At 40.2% G+C, this 25,856-nt stretch overlaps 1 protein-coding gene across 10 annotated transcripts in view; it reads left to right on the top strand.

Moving 5' to 3' along the window:
- Window positions 1–154: 154 nt before the first annotated feature.
- The window catches only part of CA13 (carbonic anhydrase 13), a 51,188-nt gene continuing 25,486 nt past the window's right edge, over window positions 155–25,856 (top strand). The window contains exons 1-7 of one of the 10 annotated variants that reach the window (XM_008523492.2): window positions 191–420; window positions 4,044–4,241; window positions 10,512–10,630; window positions 16,394–16,489; window positions 17,732–17,794; window positions 18,336–18,491; window positions 19,483–19,600. In XM_008523492.2, coding sequence (XP_008521714.1) covers window positions 384–420; window positions 4,044–4,241; window positions 10,512–10,630; window positions 16,394–16,489; window positions 17,732–17,794; window positions 18,336–18,491; window positions 19,483–19,563 — 750 coding nt within the window. In that variant the 5' untranslated portion in view covers window positions 191–383 and the 3' untranslated portion in view covers window positions 19,564–19,600. Of the gene's footprint in view, window positions 1,057–4,043; window positions 4,242–10,511; window positions 10,631–12,781; window positions 13,016–13,620; window positions 13,710–16,393; window positions 16,490–17,731; window positions 17,795–18,335; window positions 18,492–18,706; window positions 19,601–25,856 lie in introns of those variants that run through there. The other 9 variants (XM_070631436.1, XM_070631433.1, XM_070631435.1 and 6 more) reach the window with 9 other exon arrangements.

Raw genomic sequence — 25,856 nt, 5'->3', positions numbered from 1 at the left:
CCACATCTCCACCAGGGTCCCCAGTCCCGGCCGCCTGCTGCGGGCCGAGGGACTCGTTGGCTCCCAGGACAGGCCTCTAGGTGCCGCTTTCCTCTCCAGGGTGACTGCTGCTCAGAGGGCAGGAAATCCCCTGGAAAGTGTTCCCTCCTCGTCCCCTCCTCCCGCGCTCCCTCCTCGCCTCGCTGTCGAGCCCAGGCTCTCGTCCCGGAGTTCAGACCGAGAGGGACTCGCGCCGGGACGCCGCCCGCCCCGCCCCTGGGGCACCGGGCCGGGGCGCGGGGGCCACCACTGCTGCCCGCGTCCCCGCCCCGGGCCGGCCCCCGCCCGCCCGCCTGCCTCTGTCCGCCCGGCCGCATCTTCCTCCGCCTCCCGCCCCGAGGACCATGTCCAGGCTGAGCTGGGGGTACGGCGAGCACAACGGTGAGCGCCCGCCGCCTCGGGGGGCTGGGTGGGGAGCTGGCCGGTGCCCGCCGGGAGAGCCTGCGCTTCCTCTAAGCCGGGAGCACTGCGCGGGCCGCCGGCTCCGGCGAGTGTAGACCGGGAAGGCGCGGTTCGGAGGGTCCCGTTGACAGTGGGGTGAGAGTTGGGGTGTGCAAGCCCTGCAGAGATGCCCCAGACCCCGAAATCGTCCCGCCTGCCCGGTCACTTTCATTGGAAAAGCCCAGGACCTTTGCTAGTTAGCACTCCTCGGTTAAAGGCGCGGAGATTGGAAGTCTGGTGACATACTTGAAGGAATTGAGGACAAGTTCACTTTCAGTCTTTTAAGCTCATTGTTCACTCAGGGGAAGCAAATCGTGGGAAATATTTGAAAAGACGTTTAAGAAATTTTAATAACTTGGATTGCGACACTGAAGATGTAAGTTGTCTTCCTGGCAACCAGAATACTCCCGATTTCTTAATAGCTACTGCTGTAAAATACTCGCACGGCGGTTTGCGTTTGGCTGACCCATACTGTTGGCTTTAGGAAGACTTCAGGCTCTTTCTGGGAAATGAAGTTATACTTTGCGCCACGTCTCCACTCTTTCTTCCTCTCCTTCCACAAGCATCCTTGCAGAGGTTAAGTATTAGCAAAAGATTACTGAAATTTTAACACCTTGGAAAAAATGTATTCATAGGAATGACAATAGTAATTAGATTGTACTTTTCTTCTCGTATATCCTCAATTATCAAAAGTAAACCATTTTTCTGGTTTTTACATTAAGCTGAACTGGTTATTTGTAGTAATTGCAAAGGGACACCAAGAAAGCCTTGTAGTGAATCACTGTCAAAATTAGGTCTGTGAATGGTAACAGTAATAATAATATTTTCCTTGGATTAACATGCCTATTACCGAACAGTACTGTGAAGTCAGATTTTATGGAAAGCATACTTTGACCAAGAGACAGAAAAATTTCATTTCTAGTTGTAGCCGTTTTGAGGTTATGATTAACCTGCCAGTTTAAAAATGGCAACAGATGAAATTTAGAGCATTAATAATGAAAGGTATAATTTAGGTGGGTTTCTTCTTGACTGAGACCATAATTATAATCTTACATTTTGCTAATTTCCAATTTATGTTTGGGGAAAAAAAATCCCACAAAACAAATTTCTTTTAATTTTTCTCTTTGCTGAAATTATTATTATTATTTAATAGTTACTGGGTGTCAACAGTGCCCTCACTATGGTTTGGAAAAAGGGTATTTTTCAATCAATGAGTGTTGATTGCTCTTTAATGTATTAGAAAATATTGGCTCCAGTGAAGCTCGTCTTCAGAAATGTTAACAATCCACCTCAGAAAAGCCATTATTAACAAGGAGGGATTCCATATTTCTGCTGAGAACTGCAGGGCCGTTCCCTTCTTTTAGATGCAATAGCTTCCTGAGGACCACACCTTTAAGTAGATAAACTTTGGCAAAATCCCATTGGAAAGTGTTGTAACCCGACTGGACAAGTTGTGTTACTTGTTTTCTATTTAGACAGGCAAAAGCAGTGAATGAGCAGATGAAAGGGATCTTAAACTGGGAACAGTAGTGATGCTAAAATGAAACATCAAGACAGGAGGCACTGGAACGGGGCACCATCTGCACAAATAACTTACAACTTCTTCCACCCACCTTTGACGATTTTATTGGTTTAGTTTAGGAAATGTGACTGTCTTTGAAAACTCCGTATCACTATGGATATCCAAAAGTTCCTGAATCAATGGAAGAGCCACCATTTACCTGTACTTAAGAACTATGTTTAAATGGGTTAAAAGTTGGATGTTTTGCAAAATTTTACAAAGGGGGCTCCTCTTTCAGAGGCAGGGACATGAACCTACCATCAGATTATATTAACAGACAATATTGAGTAATTGGTACAAAGAAGTATTATTTTTATTTTATTTTGGCTTGCCTCTGCTTTTACAAATAGTTCTGGTTATAAAGGACTGGAACTAGGGGAGTAAAGGAATTAGGAGGAGAAAGACACTTTCCTGATTGGAAAAAAGTCAACATGTTGCAACATATGCATTGCATATTTGACATCGAATTCTCTCTAGATTAAGTCATACTTGGTGGCAATGAAATAGAAAACATTTTTCACATTAAAAAAAGGACTAGAGAGGTAAATGAGAGTACTTAATAAATAAGGAAATGTAATGCCTTTGCTCTAAGAAGTTGTAAGCAAAGACTTTTGATGTTCAAGTTGCTTTGAAGTCAAAAGTGTGAGATTCACGGGAGAACAACTTTTAAGGTATGGGTGTGGTTATGTATTGTACCTGACGCCTATGGGGAGGAAAGAATTTGTGCTTTCTCCTTTGCCAAAATCAAGAGTAATAAGCAGCATTAGGTTTAGAGACTGAAGCTGTTGATTATTGTGATATATTTGCATTTCTTGAAATTTTATCCTAAATCTTATCTTTTAAAGATGTTTGTTGTTGTTAGTGACAAATGTTTGTTTAATTGTCATACCGTATTATTTTAATAAGTACTTGAGTTTTAGAGAAATCCAGTTAGTTGGGTAGTGAAGGAGGGAAAAGCTTAGTCAGTAGCCCGGGGCTCCACTTACCTGGTGGTTGCTGTGTAAATTGGGGGCAAAGTTGAGGAGCTAATAAGAGCCTCTAACCTATAAAGTGACTCATGACTGCAGGATGGCTTGGAGCTTACCTGAAGCTGCAACCCTGCTGTGGATTTTGAGAGGCAGAACTTGAATAGAGTCTCCCAGCACAATGAAGAGAACCGACAAGGGAATTACCAGCTTATTAGCTCGCATCCATTTACGAATCATGTCTGGTGTGGGAACTTGATGCAATTTTAGCTTTTTGGGTAGAGGATCAGGATGACAGGTGTCCCTTGTGTTGGAATTCAAATGTAGCAAAATAACCACAGGAGGACCTTCTGGGTTGTGGGAAGAAAGAAAGAGTTACCCGACTCCACTGCAGATAATCAACAATATTACATTTCCTAACATGGTGCAGCCATTTTATTTGGATTAGCCTATATGAGAAAAATCTATATATCTCTTTAGTATGCCTGTTGTACATCCCAGGGAACTGAGTTGAGGCCTGGGCAACACCCAAAGATACCACTGAGTGATGGAAGAAAGCAGTAGGGATAGCGTCTGTAAGAAGTACATCCTTTCTCTCTACACAGCGTTCTCAGCTCCAGAAATTCTGCCAGCCCTTAAATTTGTTGACCTCTGGAGCTAGCACAGCTCCTTCTTGGAGCTGAGACTGAATCTCACTCTCTTCGAAGATGAATTGTGCCGTTGTTTTTAGTTTGGTGAAGGATACCTTTGGAAAGTTCTTTATAAAACTTACATGCTCTTTTGTCTACAAGGATTAGTTTAATTCTAAAAATGAATTAAGGCAAACCAGGAGGTTTCTATACCTATAATAAGTTACTAGTCTTGTAACAAAAACCAATTAGATGCTAGGGTCCTGAGGATGAAGGATGACGGAAAAAGATTTATTTTATTAATCTTTGTCTTTTCTTCAATGTCAAGCACAGTGCACTGCACTCAACAGATATTTGTTGAATCAAATAACTTATTTAATCCTTTTCTTTTGGTCTTATTTATTTAAGGTCCTGTTCATTGGAATGAATTTTTCCCTATTGCCGATGGGGATCAGCAATCTCCAATTGAGATTAAAACCAAGGAAGTGAAATATGACTCTTCGCTCCGACCTCTGACTATCAAGTATGACCCCAGCTCAGCTAAAATCATCAGTAATAGTGGCCACTCCTTCAGTGTTGGCTTTGATGACACGGAGAACAAATCAGGTTGGCTATTTCTTTTTTTTGTGGGGGTGAGGGGCTTGGACGAGTGGACTGCACTTTCTTATCTTTGGTATTTGAAACACCTGTGCCTTGTATGTTCCTTATTGGTACTTTGCTAGAACTTGTAATAGAAGTTTTGTTTGATTAGTTCATAGGATAGTGTCTTTCACACTGTCAGTAAATAATGGACCTACCAAATAGAATTTTAATACCTGTTATTTTATCAACTAAATGAAGTAGAGAAGAGCATTTCCTTAATATGAACATTTAATCCTTCTTCAAGCATGCCCACTGCCCAAGGAATAGACAGTATCAAGTTTAAAAGTAAGATGAAAGGGAAGATTAGAAAGAATCATATTTTGGAGCACTTTAAGCCTTCTGACAAATTATTTTTATTTTAATTTAATATATGTTCTGTGTTTGCTCTATTAATGATATAGTTAAATTTAAAAAATTCTTAATTGGAAGAAAGTTTTCACTTATTCATTAAGCTTGGATTTATTTTAGTAATAATTTTCTGTATTTATGTAATGCTATATTGTTAGCAAAAACTATAAGCTCTTGAAAGTTTTTCCTCATATTTGTCAAATTCATAAAAGTGATATATTTTTATCAGAACATTGTAAAAAAAATGCATAAAAAAGATTAACATATAGTATTTTAAACTTTTTGGGGGAGGAGAGACCTCACTTTTGATGTATATTCACTTGTCTTTCCTTCAAGCCCTCAGTTTTGTGAATCTGTGTTAATAGATATGGTTGATGTAATGGGTGCGTTGGAAAAGTAGTCCAAAGCTTCTAAGGACAAAGTTTATTCCACCCATAACTGTAGTTTGATACTGTTTATAATAGCTCAAATGTAAAAAAAAAAAAAAAAAAAAGCTACATTCCTAGTTTTAGAATAAGAAATGATTAGATTACCTTCACTTAAAACTTTCAGCTTTTTCTTTATAAATGTAGGCACCTGTAGTTATAACAATTCCTACTCTAATATGCTCTGTGATGATCCAGGTCTTTCTCTCTGCCCCCGACCCCCTTCCCTGGCTCTCCCTCTCCACCTTCTCTCTCTCTCCTTTTCCCTTTAAGTCAGGTTAACTGGTGGAATGGCTTTGTCTGTCTCCAGATTTGACATTCGTCTGAGATTGGTAGGGTGTGCCCCCTCCCGTCAATGAAGAGCTCATCCTATCTAGATCACAATGAAATTACCAGGGTTGATTGAAAATGTCTGTGAAGTACTTTGTACCCATCCCAGATAGAAGCTACATAACATGGGTCATGATTCTCATTCTTTTTTTCTGAAGAAAAATGAAAAGAGAATGTTTCATGGTGATTTGGGTGTAAACCACTATAGGCAAACATCATAAGTTGCTGCTGATTTTTCTTTTTCTTTGGTAAACTATAAAAACCACAAACATACTTCCTGAGCAAACTACTTTAACTTGAATAATACAGTTTCCATTTTGTAAAGAAGACATTCTTGACCAAAATTAACTCTGAATCCTACCAGTCAACAAACCACAGGCACGAAACCTTCCTCGTGGTCCTGGAGGGCTTGTTTGGCTGGGCAGCTGCCTACCCTGTCCTTAAACAGTGCTTTGGAATTTTAATAGTCCTTTAAAAGTCCTTTAGAAAGGGAGCAGGTGGGTATGAAATTCTTGAGGAAGAGTTCCTATTGGCCATAGTAAAGTGGAAATAGGAATCTCATGAGGAAAGACCAGGGTTTCTCCTCTTAGCTGCTGGTCTCTCTGGACTCAGATAGGATCTTGCCTCTCTGGGAACCCCACCTGACTGGCCCCCTCACCCTCCTGTGACATCCCAGGCTTGTCCTACCACAGAACTTCCCACACTGCCTTGTAATTGCCAGGTGGTTCTCTTTCCACTGACTTAAAGGCTCCCTGTGGGCAAGGCTTATGTCTTACTCATCTACCCAGCATGGTGCCTGGCACACAGTAGGTACTCAATAAATGTGTGATTAAGGTAAAAACATTCTTGGAGGACATGGAAAATACCGTGAAATGGCATTAGGGTACAGCATGCGTTATTATGCATAGGTTAAGTCCCAATAAAATTACACACCACCAGAAATCAATTAATATTTACCAGTTGACACCTAAATAGTTTAAACATTGGTGGATTACTCATTTTTTGAGCATTTAGTTTTTAAAGGCTGTGTACTAATTTTTATATTTTAATAAATGAGAGAGTTCCAGGCATTTAGTAAGCACTCAGTAACTAACTATTAATACCTAATAATAATAATAAAACATAAAGAAATAATAATGGTCTGTGTCCTCTCTCTGGGTGAGACATGTTGTGCTGAAATTTTAAAAAAACGTCAAAAGGAAGGAAGCTGGTTTCTTGCTAAGAAAGGCCTTGTAGGAATATTGGTGCCTTTATGGATTGAATGATTATTCTTTAATTTTTATCTCTAGAAATTGTCAATTTCCCAGTTACAATCTAGTTATCTAGTTCTAATTGTCCAGTTCTAGGTAACTCCCTGAAATCATCCAAATTCACAAGATCTTAAATTATACATTAAAAAAGGAAAAAACAGAAAAAGATATGGGGGAAGAATACCTTGGGTGTGTGATTACCCCCGGGAGCCAAGATCTCCAGGACACCGAACTGGTAATCTGTGACAATTATGTATTATGAAACTTTATTGTCATTATGTTTCCTTCACTAGACTATAAGTTCCTTGAGGATAGGGATGACCTTGCTCACCATTGCATACTTATCATTGGACGCAATTGCTGGCCCCTAGTAAGCTCGTAAGAATTGTTGAATGAATGAGTGATCAGAGTGTACCTTGGTGTGTGTGTGCTCAGAGCAAAAGAAGACACACTTGGCCAGGGCTGTCTTAGCTTTCATAAAGAATTCAGGCCCCAGTGACTGGGAACATCCATGTCTTCGGTCTCTCTCTCATTTATAACCTTGGCAGACGTGTGCTCTTCGGTTCCTCCTTTCCTAGATTTCAAGCACAACACAGATGTCCTGTTCGTTAGCTTTCCTTCAGAGAGCAGTGCATTAGGCTGACTGTCATTAGACTCGCTAGTCCTGAGAATATGCTCTTCCCCCATTCCCAGGTCACTTTGGTATCAACCCTACAAACTGAAGTCTTGGAGGAGTGCCCCTCCAGGCCAGGTCTCTTTCTTATTTCATATTACTAACATTAATGGTCCAGGCGCTGTCATAGGCACTGGGCATATGGAGGAACAAGACAGTTTCTACCTTAAAGGAGTTCGTATCCTAGTGGGATAGACAGTAATTGCATGAACAGACAAAGGTGTTGATTTTTAAGTTGATTTTTTTTCTGATTTTGTTGCCAGCCTTGCTTATCATTCAAGGCAGTTGACTACAGTGTAGTTTCAGAAAATGAGTTGGGTTAGGACATTACTAACAGTTTTAAAAAGTCAAATTCACTGGAGTAACACATACATTTCTAGTTTCACAGTTTTGTCGGTCTTTACAGCATCTAACAAATGACAAAGACCCTTTTACTAAGATATTAAATTTTTCCCAGACTTTTATGGCATTTTACTCTAGTTTCTTAATCTCTATAGATCTCTTATATGACTGTATTATTTGGAATAGGTTTATAATAAAATCCTTATTGAAAGGATAAATGGATATATAGGTATGCCAAGTATGATTTTGGGGAAATGATTACTCATTTTGAGACATAAGATGGAGGTTATAGTATTTATTTACTCATCTAGGTTGGAAAGTAAAATAAACAATTTGACGCTTGAAAACACTGAATCGTTCTCATTACAGATAATTTTTGCTGCCATTATTCATGTTACACCATAGTTTGACTGTTTTATTATGAACTGTCTCAAAGTCAGTGATAAATCAACCTTGATATTTTGACTCACTTTCCCCACCCATCCGTGTTTCTTTGGAAGAGAGCTTCTCCAAGAGAATGGTCTTCACAAGTAGACGTTTGCTGTTTGTAGTCCCTGTTTGGATGTTTTAGTTGAAACACTCACATGTGGAGTCCAGATATGCAGAGCTGTGCTAATCGGGCTGTAAATCATGGATTCAGAGTAGTCTTTCTAGAGATCAACCATTGTTCTGGGACGTTTCCGTAACAGTGTGTGGTTTTTGGTATCACTTTCTTTCTCCTGAGCTGTCTTGTTTGCATCTTCTCCCAAAGTCGATTCCACATTGATTACTCAAGTTCTCTAATCTGCTTTTTATCTGTAAAGGAATGACTTTATGGTTCAGCCAGGTCTTGTTATGCAACAGCAAAAAAAAAAGGACAATAGAGTTGTTGATTGCAAATCTTTTCGTTTGGAATACCATTGCATCCATTCTGGATGGAGTCACTTAGGGAAATGTGTCTTTTAAATTAATTTATCTGTGAATTATCTTTGAAACTGTTTGTTTAAAGACAAATCAAATATCTTATTCATTCGTTCATCAAGTATTTATCGTGCATCTCCTCTGTGATGGTTACTATGCTAGGTAATGGGTACAGTAGGGACCCGAGCAGGCAGAGTCTGTGCCCTCATGAACATTGTCCAGTGGGAGAAGAAATAGTAGAATTACTCTATTGGTAACAGAGTAGCAGAAGAGCGAGCCCTGCAGTCTGAAGTAAGTGGTTCTCTCTTCGCTTTTACTTTTCCTGGGCTTTGAAAATAGCTATCTTTATTTATTGTAAAGAAATCTGAATCCAAATAAATCTAAAGAAAGCCCCAACCATTCACCCTTCCAAAAAAATTTTATTACATGGGCTCATAATTTTTTTCTGTTGGCAGTTTTGAGAATTGTACAAGGTAAGGAGCATCCAATTTAATCTCCTAATTAAAAATAGACAGACAAACAAACACAGGTATGGACAAGAAAGCTGAAGCTCCCAGAAGGCTTAAGTGAGTTTTGAAAGATCACCAAGCTTAGTGGCTGAGCTGGGGCTATTCCCAGGTCCGTGATTCCAGCCACTACACCGGCTCTTACTCACTGATGCTCAGCTTCAGCTGAGTCAAACTCAGCAGGGGGCAATGAGTTCAGTTGTCCTGGTCAATACAGACAGCAGTCTGGATTATTCCTTCTCCTACCTTAGGGCAGCTCAAAGAAGGATGTGCCTTAGGCAAATGTGTTATCTCCTCCTTTTTCTCTTGCTGTTTCCATGTGATACCTCTTCACATCCTTTGCTTCTTATATAAGTTGATTATTCTTGAGAAATTTTGAGACATATATAGCACATATATACGTGTATATATATATATATATATAATCTCTAAGCAGGTAGGTAATTTCAATAAAACTGTTGTTAAGGCTGCACCTCACCAATCTGACACTTAATCCTATTGGATATTGACGGGAATTTAGTAATGAGTGTGGTGTATTCAACATCCAGTGCTTCCTTATCCTCCCATATCCTTTAAGCGTGCTCGATAAAGATTCATTGGGAGGAGGCAGTAGAGGACTATGTTTTCTATAAGAAGCTTTTCTATATACTTAAGAGTCTATTGCAATCATTTTAGAGATTGTGTTTGTTGAGGCAGAGTCCTAAAATATACTCTGCCAAAGTGACAAAGATATGATGGATTTTTAAAAAAGGGTTAGTTTGTCCTGTATTTCACATTTCCCCAGATAGAATTCAAGTACAGAAGATGTGCTTACTTTGCCAGTTTTTGTAGTAATATTAACAGCAATGAAGTAGAAGTCCTAGCTGACATGTGCAGCATGCTGACTGTGTGCCAGGCAATGAGTGTTTTGTGTTCAATTTTTCCTCTGTTTTCACAACAGCAGTAGGAGGAGGTAGTGTTACTATCTTGAGGTTCTAGACATGCAAGCTGAAGCTTCAAAGTTAGAATTGGTGCAGGATTGTACAGTTTGTAAAGAGAGCGTGTGCCCAGGTCTTCTAAATGCTGAATCCTAGTCTCTAACCGTAATGCTAGACTGCTTGACCAAGTTCAAGATGGACCTCATTGCATATTACATCCTTATTTGTGGAGGCTGACATTCGCCATTAAATGGTGCAATTCCTAACCTTTAAGAACTCCTAATTTCTTTGACTTTCCAGTCAGTGCGTCTGGTATGATTTCCCAGATGTTCCATGAAAATCTGTATTGTGGGCTCTCTAACATTTTCAGTGCTTATTTTCACTCCTCAAGTACCTAAAAGATGTATTCCTGTTAACAAACTGAATGACACATTTGTATAAAGTTTCGTGGAGGACGTGGACATGTTGAGTAATTAGGGAGATGTTGTGGGTTGTGGCACCGTGTGTAAATATTTTTTTCTTGCTAACAATTTTGATGTTTAGTTCTGCGTGGGGGTCCTCTCACTGGAAGCTACAGGCTACGGCAGTTCCATCTTCACTGGGGGTCCGCGGACGATCATGGCTCCGAGCACGTGGTGGACGGAGTGAGATATGCCGCAGAGGTAAGCCGTCAGACAGGTTCATGATTCAGAATTTTCCTATGTGGTGGCATTTAAGGGGCACAGAAGACAATTTCCTCGGCCCCAAATATCTCCCAAGCCAATTAGATGTCTCCGTATCTGAAGTTGCTTTATTTCATCACGATGAGAGTGTATCAATATGAGAGCTACGAATGCAGCCCTTCTGAGTCTTAAACCAACTCTGAGAGCTTAGAGCTTAATTATTATTAAGCTCTTATTATTAGAGCTATCTATCTATTATTAGAGCTTCATAATAGGGTTATTGTGCCTATTTTAGAAATGAGTAAACTGGAGACTTGGAGAGATTAAGTAACTTATCCAGCTAGGAGGCAGTTGAGATGGGTTGAAACCCAAATTACAAACTCTTTCTACAATATCTGTTGTGTTTCCTAAAGGCCAGTGGGAAGGAAGAGAATGAAACATTTGTTTTAGGCCCAACTTGTATGTATTTGGTCCAGACACAAATATATATGGACTGTACTAATATCATGTAAAGTCCATATTATAGAGGTGATGGTAAATGGCAAAGTTTCTCTTAGGGAAGAAAAATAAAGACTCAAACTCTCCTAAACTCTACATTACCTCTACAGTTACAGGTATGAAATGGAATCTCTGTTAATTGCTCAGGTCATTGGTAAAGCATAGCACAATACAGCATTCGTTGACTTGTCTCTTTTTGATTGGGAAGTTATGCCTTTTCCTTATAATTATATTCATTAATAATACTCTACTTTTTCTAATCCCCTGGTTAAAGGATAGACTTCAAGTTTTAATACAATTAAATATTGCTAACACCCAACTTTACCATGAGATGAAAGTGAATTATTGTGTGACTCAGCCAAAACTATTTGAGTGAAAATAATTTGGCTTGTGGGTCGTCTAGGCAAGACAGAGCAATGTTAGCAGACAAGTATAGTTTTTCTTCATTTTCTTGTGGTTACTGAGCTGTGGAGTTAGATGCTGCTTCATAGCCCTGCTGTTGAGAGAAATCCAGCAAATGGAACTTCTTTCCAGTTTTATTCTTCCATTACCATATACATCAGTTCTTTGAAGCTATCAACCAAAATGCCCACTTCGCCTACTAAAGCACTTTTGTCTGAGGCCAAGTGCTTAGAGCATGGGACCCACTCTGTTCTGAGGGTGGAGGAATGAAATATACATCCAGAGTATCCCGTGGCAGTGGACAAAAGATGCCAAGATGTAGAAAGTGGGACTCCTGAATCTGTATGGTGTCTCTGTTTATATAATCTGAATACTTTTCATGTTTGCTTTCTAAATTTTTTGTGTGTTCTAAACTTAACATATTGTTCTAAGTCTCAGAAGCTTTGTGGGGATTAAGAGCCGGCTTTGGATCCCTGCCTTGTAAATTTCCTAAGCAACTCAGGAAAACTGGTCACGTTCCTCTATGGTTACACCTTCCACTTTCATACTTCTTCCACTTCCCGTCTTTGTAGATTTTCCGTCTCAAAGTGGATAAAGCCTTAGCTGGAATTTCATACTGTTCTTTAGTAGGTATTTAAAGCTATTTCTTATTTAATTTGTCCATGCATTCATTCATTTACTCTGAGAATTCATTGAGATCCTGTGTCCCCGGTCTTTGCCCAGCCTACTCATGTTCATCCTGAGGGGAGTGCTGGAAGAAAGGAGGGTTGGGCCTGGGGTTGCTTCCTTGTAGAAGAGGCCTTTAACCCGAAATCTGAAGGATGAGTGGGAGTGAGCCAGGCAAAGGGGAGAGACACCTGCATAAATCATGTGTGAGGACTTGGCGTGGGAAAAGACCATCACATGTTTGTAGAACAGACTGGCCAGTGTGATCAGAGCATGGAGAACAAAGGGGAGGGTTGTTGGAGCTGAAGTTGGAGAGCCTGGAGGGGCCAGATCTCACTAAGGTGACTCACGGTAAGGATTGTGAACTTCAAGCTAAGTGCAGTGGGAAGTCACTGACTGGCTTTGAGTTGGGAAGTGACCATATTTACTTTTTAAAAATATCTTAGATGGATGCTGGTTTAAAATCTATTAAAGGTAATAGATGATAGTGCAATTGGAGGACTGGCTGGAGGTGCAGCGGCTGTGGGATTGGTTGACTGATTGGGTCTGAGGCTGAGGGAGGGGTGGAGTTAGTGTTTCTGGTTTGAGACAGGAAATGTCGATGGAGAAAGAGGAAGTCTGGGTCAGACCAGAGGGTTAGTGGGGTGTTAGAAGTAAACAAACACATAAGCAAGAGGAATGTGGTGGGTTCTCTGATGGGAACCATACCATGGGATCTGGCAGAGCCAGTGGTCAGGAAAGGCCTCTTTGAGATGGTATGGGAATTGAGACTGAATGACCAGGAGAAGCACCAGGACAGAATCTGGAGTGAGCTTTCCAGTAAGTAGGAACAGCAACTACAAATGTTCTCAGGCGGGAAGGAGGTTGGCGTGTTCAAGCAGAGGAAGAAGTTGGTTTCTGGGGTTGGAATTAACGGTAGAGGAGAAGTTACAAGCTGTGTCCCAGAGAGGCAGGCAGGGCCCACTCCACGTCGGGCTTGGTAGGGCTGGGTGAGCAGTTTGGAGTTTATCCCTAATGTAACGGGACAAAGACAGCGGGAGGTTTTGAGCAGCAGAATGACATGTCCTGCTTTATATTTTGTAAAATAGAACTGGCTGCTTTGTGGAGAAGAGGCAGGGCAAATGTTGACGCAGGGAGACAAATATGGAGGTTATGGAGGAGTTCAAGTGAGCAATGATGGGGGTGGTGGAGGGGAAGACCGCTAGGCAGATCCAGGATGTGTTTGGGAGGTAAGATCAGTGGGGCTTGCCAATGAAAAGGAGGTCAAGATTAAAAGAAGGGAAAGGAGGAGTCTAGAAGCAGCCCTGAAATTTTGGCTTGATCAACTGCAAAGATGGTTCTGCCATTTACTGAGATGGGGAAGTCCACGGGGAGCAGGTTGCAGAGAGGAATTCACTTTCTGATTTGGACGTGGTACGTTTGAGATGCCTATTAGATGCTCTAGGCGCATGTTCAAGGAGGCTGTTGGATACACACCTGGAGTTTCAAGAAGAGGTCAGGGCTGGAGATGGAGGTAAGTGGGAGTCACTTGCATTTGGTATCAGATTCAAAAGAATTCTTCTGTGCTCAGTGGTAGAAATGATTCTAAAGTGTTGTAGTTTTTCCAGCCACTTTTGTACCTAACTTCATGACTATCATCAAGTTGTATCCTCTTAAAAATAAAAAGAGGAAAAGAAAGGAAAAAACAACATATAAAAACTTAATTTGGGGCCTAGTCTGAGGATTTGTGACATTACAGAGAGAGATTAAAGTGATCTAAATCATGAACAACTTCATCTCAAGAGTTATGCATTTACAAAAAGTAGGCTAACCGTCCACTCCATAGTTGGAACTCTGATTACAGTTTATGAAGAATATATAATAGCGTATTAAATATGTAGTTGATAGTAAAACTATGATTTCAACATTAATGGTGATGTTGGCTTACTAAGCATATTTACATATCAATAGTATGCAGTTTAAAGAATACTAAAGTTGAATAATACTATTATTTAGAAATCATTTTCCAATAGGGAAGAATCTTATCATTCCCATTTTTGCAATGGCTACGACTTCTTGTTGTTCAGCTCAAGTCGCTGCAGCTGACATCGTCTGTCAGGAAATGTGTGTTTGCTATTTGTTTGTTTGAATTTTAACTCAAATGCAAATGCGAATAAAAGTGACATCATTTCCTGTGATGGTATCACTGCCAGTTAAGCAAGGTGTGTGGGAGAGAGAACGACTTGTTTAAAAAAAGGATTTTTCTTGCTCTAGTTTCCCAGAATATTTCAAATAGTTGCCATTTTTTAACCAGTAGAAGATATTGATTCACCTCTCTTTAGTTACAAATTCATTTTCTAGTCAGTTGTGGTTGTGAAGCTGAAGAAGTCCTTTCATGTCTTTCTATCTTTCTGGGGTCATCTCTTCCCAAGTGAACTGACGCATTGGCGCAGAGCCATTGAAAACAACTTTAGTATTCTTTTTAGCCCCTCCCTTACAGTGGAATGTCATCTATCTCATGTGACCCCAATGAATTTTGTTTCATCATCCAGTGTTTTTAGGTTTTGTTCCTCCCCCAGCTATCTCACACCGACTCAGAACATGGCGCCACAGGAAGCCACTTTTATACTTTCTGTCTGGACATCCCACAGTCTTCCTTGACTGTTTATGGATGGTGCACTAGTTGATGGTTTTATAGTTCACTGTTTATGGTAATTTTTTTTTTAAAGATTTTTATTTTTCCTTTTTCTCCCCAAAGCCCCCCAGTACATAGTTACATATTCTTTGTTGTGGTCCTTCTAGTTATGGCATGTGGGACGCTGCCTCAGCGTGGTCTGATGAGCAGTGTCATGTCTGTGCCCAGGATTCGAACCAACGAAACACTGGGCCGCCTGCAGCGGAGCGCGCGAACTTAACCACTCGGCCACGGGGCCAGCCCCGGTAATTTTTATTTATCCAGAAATCCCCCCATATTAGTTGCCTGTAAGATGTGAAGTTATATTTAAAGGTTGGGATAAAAACATGTATTTGAATATACTGAATTCTCTCTGTCACAGTCAGCCAGAAGGGTGATTTGTGCATGAAAACCTTCATAAGAGTTTCCTCTCTGAAATGCCAAAAGGATTCCTTTGAAGGAGATCTTATCTGAAGTCCATCCCTCATATAGGGTCCTTGGACAACATGGTCTAGTCATGATCTTGGCCAAATCATTTGAATGTGTCCTGTTTCCCTTCTCAGTTTGTCCCTTCCTTAACCAGGAATGAAGATCCTCCAAGAATGGTTTTCTGCCTTATTGTTATTCTACAATCTTTCGCACTTGTTGGCGTGTTTGGGGTTCTGCACTGTTTACAGTGGCAGAACATTTAGGACAACTGTGAGCTTGCAGAAGGCCACTTGTGCGCGGGTGGAGTTGTGAAGTAGGCAGGTGCTGTTTTCTAGGGTTCCAGGTCCTCCAACTCCTTCCCTCTCTCCTTCTTTCCTTTTTCCCCTCCTCGGTAGCACCAGCTCCCTCTCATTTTCTTCCTCAGACGCCTCTGGTTCCTAGACCCTGAAGCCTCTTTTTCCACATTAAAACTTGGTCTCAGCAAAGGATCTGAACATATTTATAGAAGGTAGTAAACTTGTGAAAACTGCTTAAAATAGTTACTCTTAAGGAGAATGTGCCTTTTTGAGCAATAAAAAGTCTTAAATGACAGTGAGGAACATCTGACCGGGCAGTTTCAGGAACAATTGGCGCTGTCCTTAACATCAGGGTTGTCCCTGAAAACCTGCTGTGGGGCAGTAGATTATCCCCCTGCCTGTGAGACTAAGCTCGTTCGCTGGACTCTGCCACCAGCTCGGCTCTGATCTAAGGCTGCTCAGTTGCAGTCCCGTCAGTGGAAGACGTAGAGGGGCCCCAAGTGGCTTGGGAGCAATGGCTGGAGGTTGTTCAGGCTAGAGGGGCTTGGCCGGATGCTCCACATCTTTCTAAATGGTGACGTGGACCTTAATGCATAGTGCACCGCAGACTAGCTAAGTGACCATGGCCCTTCACTTCTCGTGCTTTAGTTTTTGGACAAAAGCAGATATGAGGGTTCTGTCGAAGGTTCTTGTGAAGAATACATTATACATATAAGTACACAGCACCAGAACAGCTGTATAAACATTTTATTTGCATTTATGTTTTTAAGAATGTTTTAAAAAACATTATTTGAATTATATTGTGCACTTCCCTTTCAGCTCCATATTGTTCATTGGAATTCAGACAAATACCCCAGCTTTGTGGAGGCAGCTCATGAGCCCGATGGACTAGCTGTCTTGGGCGTATTTTTACAGGTGAGAATCCACTGATTTCGTTTAAAATAATCTGCCATGTTGGATAAAGAGTTTCAGTCATGGAACAGACGGTCTACCATTTTTCAATAGTCAACTAGCTCTAGGTTTCGTGTTTTCCTTTTGAAATGAATATTAAAAATTTGTATGTTAGTTTATGGTTCATCTAAAGGCCCAGAACTACCCTAGGAGCATTGTCTTATGATTCTTCTCATTGTCCATTGATTGTTGTTATGTGAATAGCAACAACAGCCACAAGAACAGCAGAAGGAAGAGTTGAGATCCCGAGAAGAAAATCTTTGTTCTAGGCTCTTCCTGATTACACAATATTTAGGGATACAGGACAGAGTAAAGGTCAGATTCCTGATTCTTGAAGCACTAGTTCTACCACAATGGTTTGTGGTTCCAAAAGCACTGACCATTTCTTCTCATCTTGTTGTATTTTTCTTTGTCTGATGTTCGCATGTGCTCAGACAAGCATCCTTGTCATAATACCTGTGGATGGGTTGAGCCGCTCAGCTCCCACTGTGACCGCATTCTTGCAGGGCGTGCACTTCTCTTATGCCACTGACTCCGTGTGCCATGTTGTAACTCATAGGAGCTGGGACCGGGGGGAGTGGCAAGGCTGGCAGCAGGTCCTTTCCTTTGGCCACCAAGTCTGGTGGTGGCAGTGGGACCCAAGTGGGACAAGAAATTATACTTCAGTCGTGAAGGACATAAAAGCTTCAGGTAGATTCAGGACACCTGCAATGATGAAAAGAGGTACATATATTTTTCTGAAGAATTCTGCTCGTGATGACACGTTGCCTTGATTCGGGACCTCAAATCACTTTAGGCCGAAAGTGGGAGATGTTTTTCTCTAATGTTTTGATGTCACAATACTCAGTTTGGATCTCGGTTTAGAAGTCACATCTGATTTAATAATGCAGGTATTAAGTAACATTTTCCTAAGTAAGATTTCTCTTAAACATTCCTAAAGTTGAAGAAATATGAAGCTGTTACTACTAGTTTTGGCATCAGGGTTACAGTTCGACCAAGGAGCCCTGTAATAGTATCTTCTTATTCAGATTCTTTGGACCTGATAAGGCCAGCAGGGAAAAGAGAGTTTCATTATAGAACAATCACTGTTTGTTCTGGGCCAGCTCAGGTGTTTCAAAAAAAGAATTTAAAAATAGTGACCAAAATGGAGTGATTCAGACCTGATTTGCTACTGTAACCATTTCTTTCGAAATTTGATGTTTTCAGGTGGGTGAACATAATTCCCAACTGCAAAAGATTACTGACACTTTGGATTCCATTAAAGAAAAGGTAAAATTAATTACTATTTACTAATGACTAATATATTCCTGGTTTTTTCCTGCATTCTCTTATTTTCTTTTAACAGTATAGATCTTAGACATTGTGTATGCTCCTGCTTTGAAGCAAGTTGGGAACATGCTTGACCAATAGAGCAGAAGTAACTATTACCACTTATCTCTGGAAAACATGAAGAAGTCTTGAATTATCCAAAATCATCGCTAATAAATCCACTTACACCTAATTATTTTCTGGTATTGGACTTTTAGAGAATAAGCCTTTAGTTGGAACACATTTGAAAGACCACTTATATTAAAACAAATCTTGTGCTTCTTAAATAAATCTTGGCAATGTGCTCCTTCATCTAAAATTTTTAGATTAAGGCAGACAATTTTTTTTTTTAAGATACAAAAGGCAGTTGCTAAAGTATTCCATGAACTAAAGAATTCCAGTGAAATAATATTTCGTTGGATATAGTTTTGGGTTTTTTCTTTTTTGAGGTCTGTGTTTAGCTTTCCCATTGTCATCTGTGGGATTCTTTTTTCTTCCCCAGGGTAAACAAACTCTGTTCACGAATTTTGACCCCTTATCTCTGCTTCCTCCATCCTGGGACTACTGGACTTATCCTGGTTCCCTGACAGTCCCGCCTCTGCTTGAGAGCGTCACATGGATCATTTTAAAACAGCCTATAAATATCAGCTCTCAACAGGTACGTCATTTCTTCCAGGTTGATCCTGACTCACCAGAGGAAACTGGGTTGAGTCTTTTTATTCGTTTATTCCAACGACGCTGCCCTTAGTTTCTGCTGCGTAATGAAGCTTGTGTTTTCCCTTCATTAATCAGATGGGTGGTTGAAGCACATGGGATTTACGTCCCTTTCTTATCTGACCCTCACGATTAGATGATTTCTTTCCCACTTCTCAGGAGTGTCACGTGCACACAGACTGATGGAAACGAAGTGCCCCTTTGAAGGCGGTACTCCTCTGTTTTGGTTTTCTTGTTTGGTCTGAGATATAAACAGAGTGGGATACCATCGGGAGAATCAGGAGACAGGCTACTTTTGAAAGACGACCTTCTCCTTTCTGACGTCAGTCCCTAGACCTGAATCTGGCAGATTCCACATTCAGAAAGTGAACAGTGGGAACCATGACAGGTGCTGAGAAATGTGTGTGCCCTCCAAGTTTAAGAAATCGATCTGGTCTTTTGGCTTTTGTTGACAAAACTTTGGTGAGGCTGCGTGAGGGGCTTCAAGCATTTACTAGGACCCCATGGGGTGGCCCCCTCTGCTCTTCTTGTAAAGACATTTCCTCACTCCTTTTTCTGATAAGTGCTTGTTGAGCCCCCATGGTGGCCCAGCAGTCCGCAGGTCAGGGTGCCTGGATGCCCAGAAACCCTGCTCTGAGCTGGAACCATGTGACCACCAACCTAACAGCTAAATGCTCTGTGCCCTGGGATGCTGTGCTTGGTTTCGTTTTGTTTTCCTTTTTGAATTCGGTGCTACAAAATCTTAGCCAGAACACAGTCTAGTAATTTTCGCAGCTAATAGACTACTTCTGTTCCAAGCTGGCCCACCTGCCTGGCTGTTTATTTTTTTCCCCTAGTCAGAGACTCATGCTGGGTCACTTTAACCAGGATCGTGTCAGGTAGCATTTTCCCATGGTGTGTTGAACACGTCCAACTTCTGCTGACCTTGTCTTTAGGATGAGAGCCAAATAATAACCTGGAGCATACTTACTAAAACATTTTATGAAAGTCTGGATAGAAATCCAGAGCCTGACTGACTATGAAGTCCCTGTGGATTTTTCCATCACAAATAAGGTGAGCTGTGTCATGAGAAAAATGACCTGTCGCTGATTCAGTGGCCTTGTTAATGGAGTTCATTTTTCTCCCCTTCATGTGCTAAACTGTTTACTTTTACATTCCTTTGTTAAATTTGGACAGGTTAATAGTAAGAGTTAATAAATTATAATATCAAGCTAGTTAATAATAAGAGATCATGTTTCCCTCATATTTCAAAGATATCTTTACTCCTTAAAGCCACTTGGAAAATAGCTTTTTTTTAATCCACCTGTGATTTGGGAGAGAATATATAAAAATAGATAATTTAGCAACTTAAGCTGCATAAAGTTAACCTAATCAAAAACAACCACCTGCAAGTTTAGGAATTATGACTGCCTAGCCGTGCATTCACTACTGAATCTTATTTGAGGCTAATGAATTAATAATACTATTAATGTGTTTTAGAGTATACAAAATAGCTGCATTTTAGAGCTTTTGTGTAATTGGCAATTCACTTTGAAGCATTCGCTTAAATCTACTGCAGCCAGAATACTTTCAGACATTTTCATTTGAAGATGGAGATGATAATCTGAACAATAATCTGAATTATTATAATATGACATTATGGTGCTTTTAAGAGTTACAAAAGGGAGCAAAAGATATTTGAAAAATCCAGTCCCAGTTTAACCATAAGAAAAACATCAGACAAAGCCCAACGGAGGGACATTCTACAAAAACCTGATCAGTACTCCTCAAACTTGTCAAGATCTTCAAAAACTAAGTTTGAGAAACTGTCACAATCAAAAAATGGCCAGGCAGGTATGATTGCTAAGTGTAATGACATTGCCTGCATGGAATTCTGGAACAGAAAAAGACATTAGGTAAAAACAAGGGAAATCTGCATAAAAGATGGACTTTAGTTAACGATAATGTGTTAATATTGGTTCATTAACTTTGAAAACTGTACCATAATGTGAGATGCTAATAATAGCGAAAACTGAGTGTGGGGTTGACAGAACAATTTGTACTATCTTTGCAATAATTCTGTAAATCTAAAACTGTTTTAAAATAAAAAGTTTATTTAAAGAATTTGAAACACAAAATGTTTTGAATACGAATCAAATTATTCAGTTGCTTAGCTCTTTTATATAAAGTTAAGTGAAAATGTCTTTTGTGTATACCACCGACTTAAGAGTTGCTTTCCAAAAGAGGATCTTCGTCTCAGCTTTGGCAGCTCTTTGTTTTTGAAGTCGCTGGGAAACATTGTTTAGATTCATGTTTCAATTCCACCATATACTGTCACTAGCTGTGAAGATTAAATCCTCTTTTTAGTAAGTTGGTGCCAAATTTTTTTCTAGGTTTTTCTGCTACTATTTCTTGCCAAGTCACTGTTTGACCTAAATGGCAAATCAGATGGTTTTCATTTCCTTTTTCCCGATTCAAGTCCATTTTTCTGCCTCAGCGTCAGTTACTGAAATGCTGGATTTCACTGCCAGGCCAGTAAACAGATGGACTGTTTTCTGATACTTTTGATGACAGATCCGTCATTTTCTTTGGAAGGCTGACTTTTCCTGCCAAGTCTCTTTGGTTTGTTCTAAATTATCTAAACTGGCTTACTCATCTGCTGAAATTTGGTGTGCAAGAATACTTGACTTTAATTCTATGCTTATTTTTTAAAAAAATCTCTTTTTCATTTGTTGTATTTGCATACAATAAAATTCATGAATTTTACTGTGCAGCTGATAATTTGAGTTGTCATATATTATCATACAAAAAGCCACTACAATCAAGAAATAAAATGGATTCCTTCTGAAAAAGCTTCCTGGGGCCCCTTTGCACCCCATCCATTTCCTCACCGATGGCCCCAGGCAACCACTGAGGTGCTGTCACAAGAATTTTGTCTTTTCTAGAATTTCATTTAAATAGAATCTTACAGTACATAGGCTTTTGTGTTTCGCTTCTTTTGCTTAGCATAATGTTTTTAAGATTCACTTATTTTGTTTATTTTTATTACTGAGTAATATTGTATGGTATGGATATACCACATTACTTTTTAATATTTACCAATTGGTGGACATTTAGGTTGCTTCCAGGTTTTGGCTATTGTGAATAACAGCTATCCGTATTTGGATGTTAGGAATAATGGGCATACACACTTTGTTGTGAACACATATCTTCATGCCTTGTGGTAACCCCTAGTACTAGATCCTGTGGTACATTCATGTTTAATTTTGTAAGGTACTACTGTTTGGTTGTCTAATGTAGATGTACCATCTTCCGTGCTCAAACAGCAATGTTTGATATTTCTAGTTGCTTCACATCCTTGTCAGCACTTGGTATTATCAGTCTTTTTAACTTTAGCCATTCTAGTGGCTATATGTGATTTTTAATTTGCATCCATGTGATGGCTAGTGATGCTGAGCATTTTTTCATATGCTTATTGGCTATGCCTATATCTTCTTTTGTGAAGTATCTGTTCAAATAATTTGCACATTTTTAAATTGGTTAATCTCTCTTCTCATTATTGAGTTGTAAGAGTTCTTTATATAATCTAGATGAAAGCCCTTTTCACTTTCTTTTTTTTTTTTTTGAGGAAGATTAGCCCTGAGCTAACTGCTGCCAATCCTCCTCTTTTGGCTGAGGAAGACTGGCCCTGAGCTAACATCCATGCCCATCTTCCTCTATTTCATATGTGGGACGCCTACCATAGCATGGCGTGCCAAGCAGTGCCATGTCTGTACCCGGGATCCGAACCGGCGAACCCTGGGGCCGCCAAAGCGGAACGTGGGCACTTAACCACTGTGCCACCAGGTGGGACCCAAAAGCGCTTTTTTCAATAAAGATTTTGCAAAAGTTTTCTCCCAGTCTATGGTTTGCCTTTGTTTGTTTGTTTGTTTGTCTTTTGAAGAGCAAAAGTCTTAATCTTGATGCAGTCCATTTTATCAATCTATCTTTTACAGTTTGTGCTTTTAATGTACTGTTTAAGCAATCTTTGCCTAACTATATGCCACAAAATATTTTTTCCTACTTTAAGTGATAGTTTTAGCTCTTACATTTAAGTCTTGGATTACTTATGAGTTAACTTTTGTGTATATTGTGCCTTATTCTGCTTTCCTTTCTTTCTAATTTTTTGATTATAAGTACATTTGATTTTTTAATATCATCTAACAGGTCCCCGTGGCTCTATTACTTTTAAATCTTTTTTTTAATCTCTGTTCTTTGCTGTGGGTGATTTCTATTGATCCATATTAGAGTTCATATGCGCTTTCATCTGTCGTGTTGATTTGACTATTGAGTCTATCCAGTGAATTTTTTGTTTTAGAAATTATATTTTTTAGCTCTAAAATTTCTATTTGGTTCTCTTTTGTTCTTTCTGTTTCTTTGCTGAGACTTCCTATTACTCTGCCGAGATTTCTCATGCATTAAAAAAGATGCTTTGTTTAACTTCATATCATCCTCAGGTCGTTAAAGTAGCCGCTTGAAAATCCTTGTGAGCTCCAAATTTGTCATCTTGGGTCCAACTCTGTTGATTTCTCTTCCTTTGAGAATGTTGTTGCATTTTCTTGATTCTTTGTACGTTAAGGAACTTTTTATTGTATTTTAGATATTATGAACAATAAGTTGTGGAGATTCTGGATTCCATTATTTTTCTCTGATGAGTATTGTGTTTTGTGTTAGTAAGTAATTTTCTTTGCTGGCCTTGAACTGCAAGTTTTCTTTCCTGTGCAGCAGCTCTGGTCTCAGCAGAGCCATGCATGGTGCTTGGGGATCCTCTCTCTGACTCTTTCCTTGCAAGACAGGTGCACCCTATTTCAACCGTGTGCAGACTCCGCTCAGCTCCAGGTGAAAAACTAGCCGGACAGGAGCTCATGTGTAGAACTTTCATCTCTCCTGCAAGTTGCCATGAACCCCCCACCTGAATCCCTCTGCTTCTGTTCACTCTCCAGGACCTGCAGCTAGTTGTTTCTTGTATTATGTCTGGTTTTAGAGTTGGTTTCTGCAGGGAGATTGTCTGCAAGGTCTTAGTCCAACATATCTGGAAGCAAACGCCAATGTTCTTTTTTAATAGTAAAATTTCTTATTTTGTAATTAATGTTCTAGGAATATTTTCTTTAGCTTTTGCATCTTTAGACTATATGTGAAATGAGGAAAGAATTCATTCACTTGAACATTAATTTTGATTTAATATATAAAACTCTGTATAATTAACTTTGAAATTAAAGTTCTGAACTGTAGGAGACAGTACAAGTCAATTCTGGAATTGTTTAATAATTGCCAGTTCTTGCAAGGCAGGATGCAAGAGATACAAAGAAGTGTTAAAAATGGCCCTTGTCCTCAAGTAGTTTATAATCTAATAGTGAGGATAAAATAAATGCATAAAAAACTGTGTTACAGTGCCTGGTACTGTAACAGAATATAAGATGTACGGGAAATTCAGAAGAGGAGAGACTTTTTCAGTGGAGAAATCAGGAAAAGATTTCATGAAAGAGCTGACATTGGGGTTAGTTAAAAAGTGGCAGCTGGTTGGGAACAGTAGAGGAAAGGGAGGAATTTCAGGAAGGAATGGAATAATTAAAGGCGAGAAAGAGACATGCAGAAAATATGTGGGCCACTTTGTACCTGTGGTTCTCAAACTTCAGTGTATTCAAGAATCACCTGGGGAAGCTTATCAAAATGTGAGTCCTTGGGCCTTATCAGAAATTCTCTTTCAGAAGGTCTGGGGTAGGGTCCAGGACCTGAATTTTTAAGATCCACCTCATAGCCTTTTCATTCAGATGCTCTGGGACTACCTTCACAGAGCTGGCTGAGAGTGGGCCCTGTGTGTGGAAGCAACGGAAGAGCAGCTAGAAAGAGGAGCTGGCACTGAGTGGTCCAGAGGCTGGGGAGTCCTGCTGGCAAGTTTGTTTGGGGTCTAGATAGGGTTAGAAATGTGGTGTATTTTAGAGATATACCCTGAAATGTTTACACCCGAAATGAAGTGATATTTTGAATTAGCTTCAAAATAATCCAGTTTGGGCGGGATGGGTGTTGGAGAGAAAGAATGGGTGAGAGTATGGATGAAACAAAATTGACCATATGTCAATGGTTGTTGAAGTTGGGTGACGGTGATTTATTATTCTGCTCTTTCTACCTTTGTGTGTGTGTCAAAGTTTCCATAATAAAAGGAGATTAGGGGAAAATGGCAAAAAAAAAAAAAAAAAAAGAAAGAAAAGAAAAAAGTTAGAGATGCAATGTAATGCCGTGGTTAGTACATGGCTTATTTGCCAGATGGCTTATTTGATGAACCTTCCTAGTTATCCCTCAAGTTCCTCATCTTTAAAATGGAGATAATAGTGTGTCTTTGACAGGATTGTTTGGAGGATTAAATGAGATAATGGAATGTCAACACTTAGCACGTACCTGGTCCACCATAATCCATAAGAGAGAGCTTATTTTTATTATTACTCAACTTTGCAGGCAATGGAGTGCTGGTAAAGACATTTGAGCCCTAGAGTGACATAACCAAAGCTGTTTCCAAAATGTTAGAAAAGAGTATTTCTGCTTACTGAGGTTACTACAATGAAATAAAAATTTCAGTGTTAGAGCCAAAGAAAATAGCAAAACAGGTCTTACCCACCGCTTCCTCCAGGCTGATCTGAGGAGACTCCTGTCAGGAGCCAGGTGGATGCTGAGTCAGCCTTGGTGACAGAGGGGCACATTGTCTGCCTGAATGAAGCCTGGGGCTCAGTGAGGGGATGAAACCAGTAGGAAGCTAGGGGTGTGCATTTTGAGGCCAACGCCATGGTAGAGGACACCAGAGCCAAGAGAGGCAAATCTGAGCCAGGATGGCGGGTGCAGGATTTCCCTAGCTCGGCTAAGTGACTGGGACGGAGACCCAGAGCCAAAACGGGAAGGGGTTTGATGAAATAGCAGGATGGGTTCAGGGGCTCTTACCAAAATGAGCTGGCTGCTCAGAGAAAGATGAAGAGTAGGTTCCAGTTCCAGACCAATGAGGCTAAGGTGTTGAGGGTAGGGAGCCATGATCAGCTTGCGGAGGAGCCAAAAGCGGGCTGGGGAGATAAGTAAAGCCAAGATCTTCAGGGGAATCGGCGTTCTTGTATAGCCACCTGGAGTGGCCACTCCAGAAAGACCTGGATTACCATGATCTGCAGAAGGCTGGGCGCCTTCCTTGTGGCTCCAGAGGTTAGATTTTATCAGCCTCCACTGCTTGGGAATTAGTTAAGTCTCATCTGGCTTTAGCTGTAGTGATCTGGTCTACTGAAACATGAGTAATAGCAAGTTGTAAATAGTTGTT

Source organism: Equus przewalskii, chromosome 8, assembly GCF_037783145.1.
Source record: "Equus przewalskii isolate Varuska chromosome 8, EquPr2, whole genome shotgun sequence".
NCBI lineage: Eukaryota > Metazoa > Chordata > Mammalia > Perissodactyla > Equidae > Equus > Equus przewalskii.
The sequence above is the reverse complement of the archived record's forward strand: the minus strand, read 5'-3'. Positions and strand labels throughout refer to the sequence as shown.